Source organism: Talpa occidentalis, unplaced genomic scaffold (assembly GCF_014898055.3).
Source record: "Talpa occidentalis isolate TD23 unplaced genomic scaffold, MPIMG_talOcc4v2.1 talOcc4.14, whole genome shotgun sequence".
NCBI classification, from domain to species: domain Eukaryota; kingdom Metazoa; phylum Chordata; class Mammalia; order Eulipotyphla; family Talpidae; genus Talpa; species Talpa occidentalis.
The window spans coordinates 11531444-11545948 of NW_023601433.1; the positions used below are offsets into that span (position 1 = coordinate 11531444).

Here is a 14505-nt window from a genome sequence, read left to right on the forward strand (position 1 = left end):
AGATCACAGACAAGCACTTCCAAGCTTCACACATCTGGATAATGACTTTCCTTACTTCCTGCTCTGGGACTGAGACAATACTTTTCAGTTTGAACTGAGTCAAGTCCAGTTATGAGAACATTTCCCCCAGCACCGCTACCCCTCCCCTTTGCCTCTGCTCCCCAGCCCTCTCCAGACACTCTTCCAGCCCCTGGCCCATAAGCCATGCTTCTCAGGAATCAGATTGGCTCCATGTTCCTAGTTGCCTGCCGGGGGGGGGGGGGGTGGCCTGTCCCCAGTCACGTGTCAATGGGGCGTCCTTCTGACTTCCACAGCCCTGAACTTGCCACAGTCTAGCTGGGGACATTCTAGCTGGGAGGGTACCCAGCTTCTCGAAGACCTGCCTGGAGCTGTGGATCCATGCGCTGTTTGAGCATCACACTTCTTAGTGATGCCAGGTAGGTCAGTGCTTTCAAAATGGGGGGTAGGGTACTGGGGTTCCATATGTGTCTGGGTAGGTCAAGAACACAGCTGAGCATCACACACCGCTGCAACTTAGCCCATTTACAACTACAGAGCTGACCTTGCACACACGGGGGTGAGGGGCACCGACCCACCTTGGCAGTGAGAATCTAAGAATAACTTTTGACTCACCACAAACTTAACTGCTAAGAGTCTGCTGTTGACCTAAGGCTTACCGATGATACAAACAACTGAGGAACACTTAATTTTTATGTTATCTGTATCACCTACTGTCTTCTTAGAATAAAATCAGCTAAAGAAAAGAAAATGTCATGAGGAAAATCCTAAGGAAGGCAACAGACATTTACAGACTGGACTGACTGACACAGTGCAGTGAGGTCACATCACCTGTGTATACACCTGTATCTAAATGGAGCCACCTGTGCAGTTCATCTGTGCTGCTCAAGGTGAACTGCATTCGCCTGCTTGCAGGTACATGTGGGGCTGCTGTGTCACCCACACAGTTCCTCACCAGGACAGCTGCATCTCTGCACATCAGTCCTGGATTTCTAGTCAGTCCTGCGTACTCACACACTCAGTATTGGGGGTGAGGGGAGAGACTCCTGTGGGTACCAGCTGACCCTCTAGCTCTACTCCTCCCCTCCCATCCCAGGCTTCTGGAGGTCACATTCTTCCCATCATAGGTGACTTCATGCATCACCCTGTGCCCCCAGGCAAGGCCTTGCTACATAACACAAGGATGTGTTGGAAGAGAAGACAGAACTCAACCTTTGTCTACAGTGTCACTTTCAGGATGCCTGGGTTTTCCTCACCTGCCTCACCAGCCAGGTATGCCACCAACTGCTGTGGTGCTAGGGACGCATCAGAGGTGGTGGGGGGAGGATGGGGAACAAAAGCTAGGAGAGCAGGACCACATGGAGCAAGCACTGCAGTGGCTCTTAGCACAGGAGGGTGTGGGGCATGGGGGTTGCTGGGGAGTCAGAGACAGAAGCAGGAAGGCAGACAGGCCAGAATGAGCAACAGTGAAACTCTGACATCCCATCTGCAACTGTCCTGGGCTCTGGGTATACCAGGATTTGCCTGAAGAACCTTCCAGAGCTCTCTCCCAGGGGGCAAGTTTAACTGAGGAGCTGAGGCCTGGCCACTACCTCCTTTCAGGGCCTCAGGTGCTGCTCCAGGCTTGGCCCACATACCAGGTTGCCACCCTCCTGCAAGAGCGAGGCTGAAGGTGCTGACAAAAGGGGAGGTTAATCCCAGAATGAAAAAGAATAGTTCTTGACCCACGAGAGGGCCTGTGGAAGTCAGGAGAAGCCCCAGGAAGAGCTGGCGAGAGAACATCCACCTGGAGCACAGGCAGCAGAAGCCAGAAAGAGGATGCGACTCTTGGGCCTGACTGCAGGTAAGTGGGCTGGAAAGGTAGGGTGGCTTGGACTGACCCTCAAGGTCAGCAGTGACCAGTTCAGGCTTATCTAACAGTCTCTGCACCCCAGAAGCAGAGGTTTTATTTTCTGCCAGGGAAAGCTTTCTGTGTCTACACGGTGATGCATCATGAATGCCATTTTGGCAGATGATGGTCCACATGCAGGACAGTGGCCCCAGTGGGCTACACCCCCCAAGCCAGGCACATGGCAAGCCATAGCCTCCAGGTGTTGTAACATCATTCACATGACAAAACCGCCTAAGGATGCAATCTCCAGTGGCACAGGTCTACAGACAAAGACATGTCTTTTTTTCTGAATTGCTGGGTGAATTCTCTCCTCTCTCTTGCTGCCCCACTAGGAGGCCCTGTGCTGACATTTCCTGGGGTTCTCTGTCCTTCCTGCTTGAGAAGCACATCGTGTGCCTTGTGTCCTGGGTACCTGGGCCCTAGATGTCCAGTTGAGACATGGTTCTGTGCCTCCTGGCCTCTGACCACTCCAGCCAGAGCTGCCACCCAAGCGCCTCCCCTGGACCTCATCACACCATGTTAGACCTACCTCCCACTGGTCACAGAGGCCTGGGCTTTCTCTGAACACCACCACCCTCCTTCTCCAGGTCAGAGGGGTGGCCACTTGACTTTGTGTGAAATGTTGTGGAATTGTGGACCTGAGCTTCTAACCCTTAAAGAGAGTCCTTCCCAAGACCAATCAGGGTTGAGTCTCAAAAGCATGAGAGAAAGAAATGTTTGTTTCTAGATGACCCTCTTTCTGTTTAAAACCAAATATTGATAAACATCTTGGACGCTCAGCTCTATCCCAAGGCATCTCGTCCTGGCTTCTTGAGAGGAAAAAACTGGGCGGTGTTGGGCCTGCTGGGCTGTTTCTCTCCAGGAATATCCCCCCACTCCCTGCATCGACTGAGTCATAACCAGTAACAGTTGAGAACTGCAGTCCTCTAGAGGAAAAGCGCCATCACAGCTCAGAACTGCCACTTTCTCCTGCCCCTGCAGAGGGGGGTGCCAACCCCACGCTCAGCTGGGCTTCTCAAGTGATCATGACAAGTCAGGGACAACTGCCTTCCCTGAACTCACGATACTCTTTCTACATTTAGGTGAATCCGAAGGTGACATGGACCTGCCTCTTGGCAATCTTTCAAGGTCAAGAAGACAGCTAAGGTCACAGAGTTCATTGAAAAAACCTCAAAACCAGGCCTCCCCAGTGGTGTAGTGGTTGAGCGCTGGATTGCGAAGCTGCCCACAGCCTCTGCAGGGCCAGTTCGATCCCTGGCCGCCGAACGAGGGTCCCACATGGCACACAGACCTCTCCTGCTGCGCCTGCTGCTCCCCTCAGCAGTGTACTTCGTCAGTCTGCCTGTTCTGCTCCCTGCTCTGGCTCTGGTGAAATCTCTCACCCTCCCGTGCTTCTGACTGTACCCAGTGCTTGTATAAATAAATAAATACATCTTTAAAAAAAGAAAAAAAAAAGAAAAACCTTAAAACCATGTTAGGAGGGCTTCTGGGTATGGCCAATACATCTTCCAGAGCAGAAAGCAAAACATTCCCTTCCCAGGTTCTGACCCATGACCCCAACCAGAAATTGCAAATCCTTCAGTCTCTGCCTAAAGCTGGGGGCTGGCAGTCTTCACCTCCCGCACCCCCTCCCTCCTCCCTTTGTTTATAATCAGGATAGAGCATCTGAAAGCTGTGGACCTACATTTGCTTTCTCTGCCAGCTAGTACCAACCTCGCCATTGAGTGCGATTTCTCTTGGCTGCCAGCAAACTGAAGATATCTGGGTTTTGGCATGTAGAACAAGCTTTCCTCTTAATCACTTCCCTCTTGTAACTTGGATTCTTATTTAAAGGCCCTTTTGCATGGATTATATTATCATATGAGTGAGCCTTAATCATTTACGTTGAGGCCTTAAAAAAGAAAAATACTAGTTTCCTAATCTATAAAGTAAAAGCTCTGTCATACCTGCCTCCAAGGAGTGATTCAAAAGCAGAGTGAGTGCACAGCACCTAGTACAGCAGATGCTGTGAGAGATGTGATCAGACTACAACATTCATACATTTTTAGCACATCACGAATTCATGTCCAAAGCAGCATTATGGACATTTCCAGGGCAAGAATTTTTCATTGAAGTTATACTTCACAACCTACTAGATTGCAAATTGAATTTATATTACCATGTAAATTATATTTGAACGATGATATTTAAAATAAAACCATGCATACTAAGAGACACTAGAAAGAAGGAGAAAAACCCACTTGTAGGATTCAACAGAATTAGTTGCTGAACATGAGCTTGCAGTTCAGCTTTGTGTTTTCTGTCAGCCCATGCAGAAAGAAGATCCTGTTAACTTGCATGACTCTCATTGTCTGGTAAAGGGACGTGGAGCTCATATGGAAAGTGAATCCTTCTCCTGACATTTGGATTTAAGGGCAGCAGCTCACCCTGATCCTCAGATGTGCTGGGTAGGTAACCAGAGGGCCACACTTCCACGTAGCCACGTGCAAAGGCTGACACCCACCCATTCGAGGAAGGGAGGCCAGTGGGTGAGCCCCCCAGGGATTTTCAGGGCCTATGTAGAGGGGTCCTCTAAAACTGTCAACAAGAAATGTTGCAGAGCAGAGGCCCACTGCGGGGTGCATTGAGATAGTAGTGTACCCTATCTTAGTTCACACAGACTTGAGGACTGTGGAGTTGAATTGCTCCACTCTAGTTCAAAACATGCAGCAGCTCCTGGGGTTTGTATACGTGAAGTGGCCTGGCCAGCCTTTTCAACCCTCTGCACAGCCTCACCAGCTGCTCCCAGTCCCAGTGACAAGTGAGCCCTGGATGGGGAGAATGTGGCTTCATCCTGGTGGGATCTCTTTCCAAATGCTTGTGAATAATCAGAGACAACAGGCTGCCCTGGGAAAACTGTAATCACCCAACCACAGGGGCAAGGCCAAACACTAGCAGGATTTATTGGCTTTGATTAACAATAAGGTGTTTGTTTTTGTAGGTAATTAGAGTTCAATAGCAAGCTATAAAGAGTCCTCCTAAGAAATTCTAAACAGACTGTAGCTAAAGGCTACTAAAGTATAACTGAATCTATCCATTCATCTTTGCAGACCTCCTGGGCTAAGAGGCCAGTGTTTGATCTGGCACAGCCAAGCAGGTCATCGGGGAGAAAATGACCTGACGTGTTTTTAATGTCCAAGGAGAAAGGCCTCTGTGTAGTATGTGAGCCCTGGTGCCGAATGCTGCCTTGGGATATTGCAGTTCGTATAAACACGTCTATTCCAAGATCCATAACAACCTGCAAGTTGGGGGCTATTTTGACAGCTCAGCATTCTCACAACCATTAGGTGATTGACTTCCAGGCACTAGGACAGCCCGGTGGGTCATCTGATCGGGAGAAGATGTTTGCAAAGCCTTTTGATTTAGGCCTTCTCCTCCCTAGCAACCACTCTTGGGTATAGGGTTTTTAACAACTCAGAGCTATGACTATCACTTTGATTACAATTCATTTTTAAAAGTATTTCTATTTCTACATCGCATAGGTAATATAGTATGGGCAAAGTGCTGTCACCAATATTTTAAAAATATCATCCAGACGAAATACCTGTACATAGAGATGATTGGCCCTCTCTGTCTTCCCCAGTCCCTGGGTCAATAACATGCCAATTTCTCCTTAAGCCTCAGGAAATATATAGTTATTTCCACTCTTCTACTCGCATCATGATATCCCCTATTCCTTCTTCCGGAGGAGTGAAAAAAATTTAAAAAGGGCCAGATAAACAAAATAAGACCCAAAACTAAAGCCTCACATGTGGCTCACTCTGGAGGAAAACAATTGCTCTTGTCCTCCCATGAAAGATCAACTTTCCGCTTGCAGAAGTTAAAGATTGAGGGTCTTGTTATGTAGGGCATTAGAAAAAACTTTACAGTATATACATGTATATTTTCCCCCCTCCAAGGACTAATTTCCATTTACTTACGTTCTATCCAATGCAATATAAAATTTCCCCTGTTTTGCATGCCTTGGCCTCCTTGATTTATTTTTTAATCTCTTAAGCAGTCACATCACGATTTTTCCTTCAGAGATGCTGTTACAGGGCAAACCCTGATATAAAATGGGGTTTCCTGACTGTGGATCCTCACCCACATGCTTAAAGGGGACTTATGAATGCTAAACTGCAGACATACACAAAAGGTTGATAAAAGGTTTACTTGCAAGGGAAGGGGAATGGGGAAATGAATAACTAAGGGGGAAAAAGAGGGAGATAAGTTTGTAAATGCGTCCTACCTGTTCCGCTGACCTGAAATCCCAAGGATCCGCTGAGCTGGCAAAAACCTAGCGTGCCTCGTGGCCAAGAGGGCAACCCTCCAGCCACATGGCCAGTTAAATACCCAAACCGAGAGCCTAGTTGCTTAACTCCGCCCTCAGGTCCTGCAACCTTCCCTTTGGTGATCATGGGATTTGTAGTTCCCAGTGTCGTAGGGGTGGAGTCCACAAAGCCTGTGTGGAGTTTGCTCAGGACATCCTTCACCCCTATCAATACCTATGACAAACAGCTATTCCAGGAGAAAGAGAAGACCCTCAGGCACAGTTCTATTGTTTGCTGATTTTCTGTTTATATATTGCTGATTTTCTGTTTATACTGATTTTCTGTTTATATATTGTTTGCTGATTTTCTGCCATCTGAGACTTCCTGAAGGCGATCTCCACCCTGGACCAGTCGTTGGAGCCCTCTGACTCTGTTTCCTCCTCTGAAAAACCAGGAGGCTGCCTCAGGTTCTCTCTACAGCTTTGGGCTCCAAGGCTGTGTGGTTATTTCCTCCTGAAAGTAGGACTTTGCACATGTAAAGGAAAGAGCTGTTAGTCCTTGAAACTCAGACGCTGCTATTGTACACTCAGGAAGTTAGTTTGCCACTGGCTGGGGGGAAAAAGTCAACATTATAAAGGCCAATCCCATGATTTAAATGACAGAGTGAATCAAAGATCTGCCAACCCAGGAAGGGAAGCCACCAAAGAAGACACCAAGTAAACCTCTTCCCTTTATAATGTGCGCTTTGAGAATAGATAACGGGCATTGGAAGCAGGGGGTGTGAAGTTCAGGACTTCTAGAAGGGCATGGAATGAAAGGCTTCCAGTGAAGAATCCAAATAAATGAATGATGAAAGCCCCAGAGCACATGAAAAATGACAGCCCCTGCAATTCTTTTTTTTTTCTTTTGTATCTTCTATTGTTTCTTTTGGCAGTGTCTTACAGTTTTCATTGAGTATGTCTTTCTCTTCCTTTATTAGATTTATTTTTAGGTATTTAATACTTTTTGAAGCTACTTTATTTTATTTTTTATTTTTTATTTTATTTTTATATTCCCCATATAATTGCAACCCCCTTATTTTGATCCCAATCCCTCCTTTCCCTGTCCCTCCAATAGTGTGTCTCTGGTTCATAGTTGTTTGTTGATTTTGATTTTTACTTTCTTATAGTTATTTTTTCCTGGTCCCTTATTTAGGTTTTCTAGATTCCTGCTATGAGTGAGACCATCTGGTATTTTTCTTTTTCTTTCTGGCTTATTTCCACTGAGCATGATCCCTTCCAGCTCCATTCATGTTGCTGCAAATTGCATGTGTTTATCTTTTTTGAATGCTCAATAATATTCCATGGTATATATGTACCACATCTTCTTGATCCAGTCATCTGTTTTTGCAGCCCCTGCAATTCTGACACAGCCCCGCACTTTCATATTCAGCATCACCAAGACAACTTTTCTTTACCATGATACATGCAAACAGTACAGAACATTTGAGTGCCCTGACTAATAAGTTCACTATGTAAAACAGAAAAATATGGTTGCAACAGGGAAGGATGGAAGGTATTCCAGCCTGCCAGCAGCCCTTACCCCCCATTGCAATGGCCCCCACAAGGGAGGCTTTGGGGAATACTTTGAAAACCATTGGAAAAATTCTCATAAATAACTCTCATAAATAACTTGAAATGCTGGGTCTATAATAAGCTACATTGAAATGTTTACCTAAAAAGAATAGATACAAAGATTCAGTTAGCATTTCACCTCTATAGATCTGTCTTTTAAGTCATCTCTTGGGTTCCCTACCCGGTTGGGCTCGCTCACCTCCGCCCTTATTCTGGAAGAAGCCAAAACATCCTGTTTTAGAATGCACAGAGTCCAAGTTAAAAGAAAAACCATGTCTTCGGAAAGGAACAGGGGGACGCAGGACAACGCAGCATCAATACTTACTTGTGGCCCAGCTCATGGGCAATGGTGAAGGCCAGGTTGAGCCCGTTGTCCTCGGCGAGCACACACTTCCGCTTAGCGCTGCAGACGCCTCCCAAGTAAGCGATTCCTACAGCAGAGACACAGAGCATGTCCTCTTCAGAAGGTGGGTGGCCCTGACCACTCTGGGCAAGTCCACATGGTCAATACTAGGCACAATCAAAAAAGGGCACACTGGGACGTGACGACCACAGGGCTGGACCTGTGGTTCCAGAGCTCAAAGTGGGGGCTGGCTGGGGAGGATGTTTCAGTGTCCCCTGATATTAGCCCCACCAGCCTCTCTCAAGCATTGAATAAACACCAGGTCACATGCTGGCAGTTTGGCCACATTATCTAATATGCTCTCCTTGCCCAGGATGGAGGTATCAGCCACGCAGAGGCTGGGAGAGGAAAGTGAGCCTTCCTGAAGTCACCTGGATTGACAGCTGTGCTGGGACACTAAGCCAGAACTGTCTAACTTCGAGACCAGTGCTGAGACCACGTGAGGCCAGCAAAGCGAGGCACCCACACTGCAGAGTTAAAAGAGGGTTTGTTTTGCTCACAGGTGCTGCCGGCCCTTGCATGGCCCCTGGCAGGAGGTCTCCTTGCATTCTGCAGCCTGGGCACCTCTGCCCCCACCCAGTCCCAGCCCTTGTTAGCCTTGATACTCTTAGGGTGTAAGCTTGGACTGGGGCTGGGGTTCTCAGAGAGCAGGCCAGGGAAGGCTTGTACAGAATGTTCAGGAAAATGCTTCAGGAGCCCTGGAGTGAGAAGGGGACCAGGACCCACAGGGACAGAGAGGAAGTGAGAAGAGGTGGGGCTGGGAGCCATGGGTGAGGATGAGCCCACATAGGGACTCGCTCCTCCTTACACACACCTGATTGGGGAAGGATCCTCTTTGAGGCAGGAAATCCAACTGAAGCAGCCAGGAGGGATGTAGGCGTGAGGTAGGCATGGGGTGAGCAAAGGGCTGATACCGAGGATGACAGTTTCTAGGAGGAGAAAGGCTACCCTGGCAGTGATGTGTGTGAACTTCATGGGGCTCCAAATGGACGGGCAGAGCTGAGGAATGTGGGACTATCTGCCATGCGCCAGTCACATATCCAGGCTGAGCCCCTGTCCCCAGAGCCCCCCATGGCCCAAGCAGCCCCCACACTTCCTCTTAGCTTCTGCTGTCTTGGCACCCAGGACAAACAGCTCTATCTTGAGCAGATGACCCCAGGGCTTGTCTCAGCAGTGCCCCCGGCCAAGTGACCAGCTGGACAGATGAGTCCATGGAGCCCTAAGACTTGGGACAGTCACTCGAGTAATGATTGGAATTGTCTGCACCCCCATCATTGCCAGTGGTAGCTGACGTCTGAATGCACCTGGGGAAATGCATGAATGGGTGGTGGCACCAGGTGGCTGGTGGGTCACAGGCCCAAGGAGGCTCAGTGCTCCCCTTATGGTGAGATCACAGGGATGTGGAGCAGACAGTGGCCTGCTGGCCGGGCATGTGCCATGCAGCAGTGTCGAGTGGTCAGCCTGCCTCTGCCTATAGGCCCTGTGTGGGAGGTGGTGGCCACAGAGCGGGGCGCCTGTTCTCCACCCACAGACACAGTCCCCCACCGAGCTGCCCCACTGGGAGGGCCCCTTTCACTAAAGCATACAAGGTATCTCAGGAGCTGACAGTCTCAGGCACAGGAGACAGGAAAGAAGGAGCGGGTGGAGGAAAAGGAACCGGGAATTAATTAAAAAAGAACTTCCCTCCTTCTCACAAATAGCTAAATCAACATCCTCACTTGACATCAAATTCAAACCCCAACCCCACACGGGGTCCTCCCTCCTCGTGCAACCACTGCAGGAGGTGCTCACCAGCTTCTGCTCTGCAAGGAGATTGCACCGGGAGCTCAGCTCCCCAAGCCCGCACCACGCTACGTGTCTATTTATTTGGAAACATGCAGTGTGCTCAGTCGAGGTTAAAGAATTTTTTTTTTTTAAAAAAGGGAAAAAATGTCATTTGGCTTTAAGAAGCTTTTCTGTGCACTTGGACACCATCAGCCAGCCTCACCGACGACTGGCAGGAGAGCCATGACAAGCAGCAAGGACGCTCTCCGGCTTCCCGGTGTCTTCAAGGTCATTATTCTGGTTTTGTTTAAAAATGCTTTGTGGGTTGCTGCAAAAAGTCCAGCAGTGAGTAGGTGGAATGTGTCTACATAGCCCCGATGGTATGTGCATGCACACACGCACACACTCGGACGCACACCCAGCGGTGCCCTCCCAGCCCAGGCTACAGCCTCCTGGGTCAATGAATCAATTAGAAACAATCAGATGCTGGAGCAGGCGTCTGGGGAGGGAGAGGGGGAGGGGGAGAGGCAGACTTGGAAGGCCAGCTGTGCTGGGTCTGCCCTCCCAGGAGAGCCTGCTGATCCAGCAGACTTAAAATGCCACACAAACACGTCCCCTGGTCTCAGCCACACTCAGCCCCAGCAGTCCCGAGTTTCCCCTCTCATTAGGTAACATTGGAAGCTAGAGAACCAGCGAAGCAAAGAGCCTTTCCATAATTGCATTTTAATTTTTCCAAGCCACAGATGATTTTTTTTTTCTTTTTACTAGAAAACAAAAGATCAGTCTATTTACATGAAATGCCCTCCCACCAAGGTGGATTAAGGTCTAGTGCTTTTAATGATTTATTCCAATCCTGAATTGCTTGGTCATAAAACTGAGCAAGGCCAAATGCATAAAAGAAAATGCGCTCCCCCCCACCTCCCCATAACAGCACAGGAGCCGAATGCATTTATGAGGGACGGTATGGAAATGCTTAGAACTCGCAAAACAAAGTCTGGAGAAAATCCCAGGTTGTTGTAAAAGTAAGAGCTGCAGGGAATGAAAGGCAATTAAGCTAGGAGCTTCAGCAGAAAACAAAGCCCACCTCTATGCCTGGATGTTTCCTGGAAAGAAAGCTGCTATGGAAGGGCATGCTGGGGCCAGGAGATGCCTGGTCCCCTCTGGCTGTGAAAGCTCCAGCCTAGAAAGATCTAGCTGATGTTCCCGGTGCTTGTCGAGATGCGAGGAAACCCACTTTTTTCTATATGGATTCCTTTTATGATAACATGAGTCTGTGAACACACGTTGGGCTGCAGTCAGTGGACAGCGTGCTCCTGCTGGGAATTCCCTACACCGACAAGGAGGATTTCTCAGGCCCTAGGGGGGAGCCTCCAAAGGGTTCAACTCCACCATTTAAAATTCCACCCAAAAGAAATCAGAGGAGAGCTCAGTTTTGAAAATTTAAAAACATCAATTCCACATGTTCGCAGAGTTCCTTGGAACAAAAGGGAGGCAGAAAGGCCACTGGCATCTGTGCGGGCCCCCTCCCCAGGCAAGCACAGCTCTGCAGACTTTGTCCTCCCTGACTTGGCAGGTGTGCCTGGCCCCGTGTTATGGACGGAAATGGAGGCTCAGAAACCAGTGACGTGACTAATCGGGGCCCACGCTTGGATAAAAAACAAAGATTCTCTTCCTCCAACACCTACATGCCTCCAGGCAAACCCTGGGTATCCCTCACCCAAGTCTGGGTGACCAGCAACAATGAATAATCTTAGAGGATTGAGCAGATTTTTCATAAATCTTAATGTGTGTTTATGCAGAGACATGGGTGGGAAAGAGTACAGGTTGCGTGCATTTAAGTGCAAATGCTTTTAATCCTAAAGATAAAAAGACTTGAGGGAGAAACATAATATTACTAGCAGTTACCTCCACGACACAGTGGAGTCACTACAGACCTTTTTAATTTTCTTTCTTTTTTTAACTTAAGTCTAATAAAATGAATATGTACTTAGTAGGAAAATTAAAGTTATTGGTTATGTCTCATTTATCCAAGATGACATATGGAAGAGGTGGGAGGCCAAAAACACCCCAACTCTATGGACTTGGGCTTCCTCTGCGAGCAGACACATAGGATGTTCCCTGTCAGCACATAATGGAGCGTGTGTCTGTGCCCTAACAGCAAATCACTCATCTCTACTGCACCCCTGGCACAGAATAGGGAAGCAAAACATACTTGTGAAATGCTGAGGGTAGAAATGAAGGGTTCCAGAGAGTTCTCCTGAGGCCCACAGAAAAGTACCTAACTCATCTAGAAAAGCAGACCACCAGGGCCCCTGGCCCATCGGCCCAACTGTGTCAACTCAGCATGGACACCCTCTCGTTTTTGGTGGGAACACAGTTTTGGAGAGGAACCTGAATGAGGAGGTTTAATTATTTTCCTTTTTCAGTAGAAAACTGCATGGTGTAAGCAATTAAGCTTTCTATTCAGATTTGACCATCTGATCCTTTCTAGACTTAAGGAGTAAACAACACACAACTGTATAAACTCTGGTTCATCCAGCAAATTGTCATGTGTAAACAGTTTGCAGCTGTTGGCCTTGTTGCCCATTACTCAGACCTTCTTGGGCTCTCCCTATGCGAAAAAAACAGTTGAGTTTCTCCCACAGACCGTGCAAGGTCCCAACACCCTCATGATTTCCACTGGGTCACCACGCTGACTGTGTTCGCCGGGCAGTCACAGTGCTGGGAACAGTGAGGGCATGGGTGGCGCATTCAGGTTCATCAAAAGGTCCCTGCATTCTCCTCAACTTCACTACGTGGTTGTAGGTGATCTGAATCTGTGAACAGCTTTTAAGAGAAAATGTCTGAGAGTCTAGGATGTGACAAATGAAAAATAAACTACAGTCAGTTCTCATTACTCATGACCGTCAGATTCTATAAAGTCACTGTAAACACCGAATTCTCCAATAGAGAAGCATTACTCCTGGGCTATTCAGGGCTGGGGTCCTGTGAGCCTCTGTTGACACCCTCCCCCAACGATCATGTTACATGTGTGCTTGTTACATGTGTGCTTCTGTTCAGATACCTTCCATCATATATAGTCACATATGGTCAGTAGCAATAACTAAACAGCACTTCAGTGATCTCCTACGCAGCAAACTCACCTGTAAAAAGCACCAAAACACAAAGAAACCATGGCACTAGGTAGATTGTGAAAGGAGGTCTGTTTGCACGAGGAGAGCTGAAACCAGAAGCCGGCGCTTCGCCTTGCTCGGCCCAGAGCGTGCGGCTTTTATGTCTGCAAAAGCACTGTGAGTGCTGATTTGGGGTTACAAGTAAATGCTAGTGAGCAGACATTCCTAAGCATGGACTGCATGAGCGATGAGAATTGACTGGACTCTAGGAAATCAGATCCTATATGAGGGACAGTGACGTCCTTACCCATTGCAATGGAGAAATTCAGTTCTCACTGAAGTGCTGCTTATCTTTCCTAACTCTACCCATGTTATTTAACTAACTCAGGTCTGTTCTCTGCAATTTGGCTTACATTCTCTGAGGTCAGTGGTACAGGAATATCACCTCTACCCCACGTCACTGACCCCCTCAAGGATTCTGCATAGACAATGACAAGTCTGTGGAAGGCTGGCAGGAGAGGTGGTCCCACTGCTTGGGGCTGAGGACACTGCCTCCTAGAGCTGACAGTCCGTGGCTTTCTGTCCCAGCTCAGTGCCCTCACCTCCCAGGGGCATAGCAGGAGCATCTCTCCCAGCTAAGCTTGCCTCAGCAACTCCACCACCAGTAGATACCCTAATTTCCCTGCTTCTCTTCCTCAGCATCCACAGGGGCCCATAGTAGTGGAATAAAGATGAGTTAGCCCAGGTCTTGATGCTTACACCATGGACAGAGGGGGAGGATGTGGCTTAAAGAGGCACTGATTCCCTCCTGAACTACGAGCATTGCAGAAGCTGCCACTGCAAATTCAAGAATGTGTGTGTGCCAACACCTATTTCCCGAGAAGAACACTGATGAACTGAAAAACTCAGCACTTACCACAGTTCAGTGATGAAGTAAATGCACAAAGTCTGAAGGCAATAGCTTCCATGCCTGACCGCTGAAGGGCTCACATTCCCATTTTGAAACTTAATAAAAGTTAGAGTAACCAAAACAGTGTGGTCCTGGCATAAAGATAGACATGTAGGTCAACGGAACAGAATGGAGAGTCCAGAAATAAACCTTCACATTTACAGTCAATTGATTTTCTACAAGGGTGACAAGACCTTTCAGCGGGAAGAAAGAAGAGTCTTTCAACAAATGGTGCTGGGATAACTGGAGAGTGGCATGCAAAAGAATGATGTCAAATACCTTTCTTTACATAATATGCAAAAATTAACTCCAGATGGATCACAGACCTAACAAGAACTAAAACCAGAAAAGCTAAAAAAAACAAAAACAAATAAACCTGTAAGAGCTAAAAGTATAAAGCACTTAGAAGAAAACATAGGAGTAAATCTTTCTGACCCTGGAGTAAGCAAAGGCTTTTTAGACCAA

The 14505-nt window shown here is 47.8% G+C and overlaps 1 protein-coding gene across 1 annotated transcript in view; it reads right to left on the reverse strand.

The window, feature by feature from the left end:
• The window catches only part of ADAMTS17 (ADAM metallopeptidase with thrombospondin type 1 motif 17), a 239828-nt gene that overhangs the window by 130290 nt on the left and 95033 nt on the right, over positions 1 to 14505 (reverse strand). Inside the window, exon 8 of the mRNA XM_037510070.2 lies at positions 8137 to 8242. Within this exon, the coding sequence (XP_037365967.1) occupies positions 8137 to 8242 (106 nt within the window). The remainder of the gene's footprint in view (positions 1 to 8136; positions 8243 to 14505) is intronic.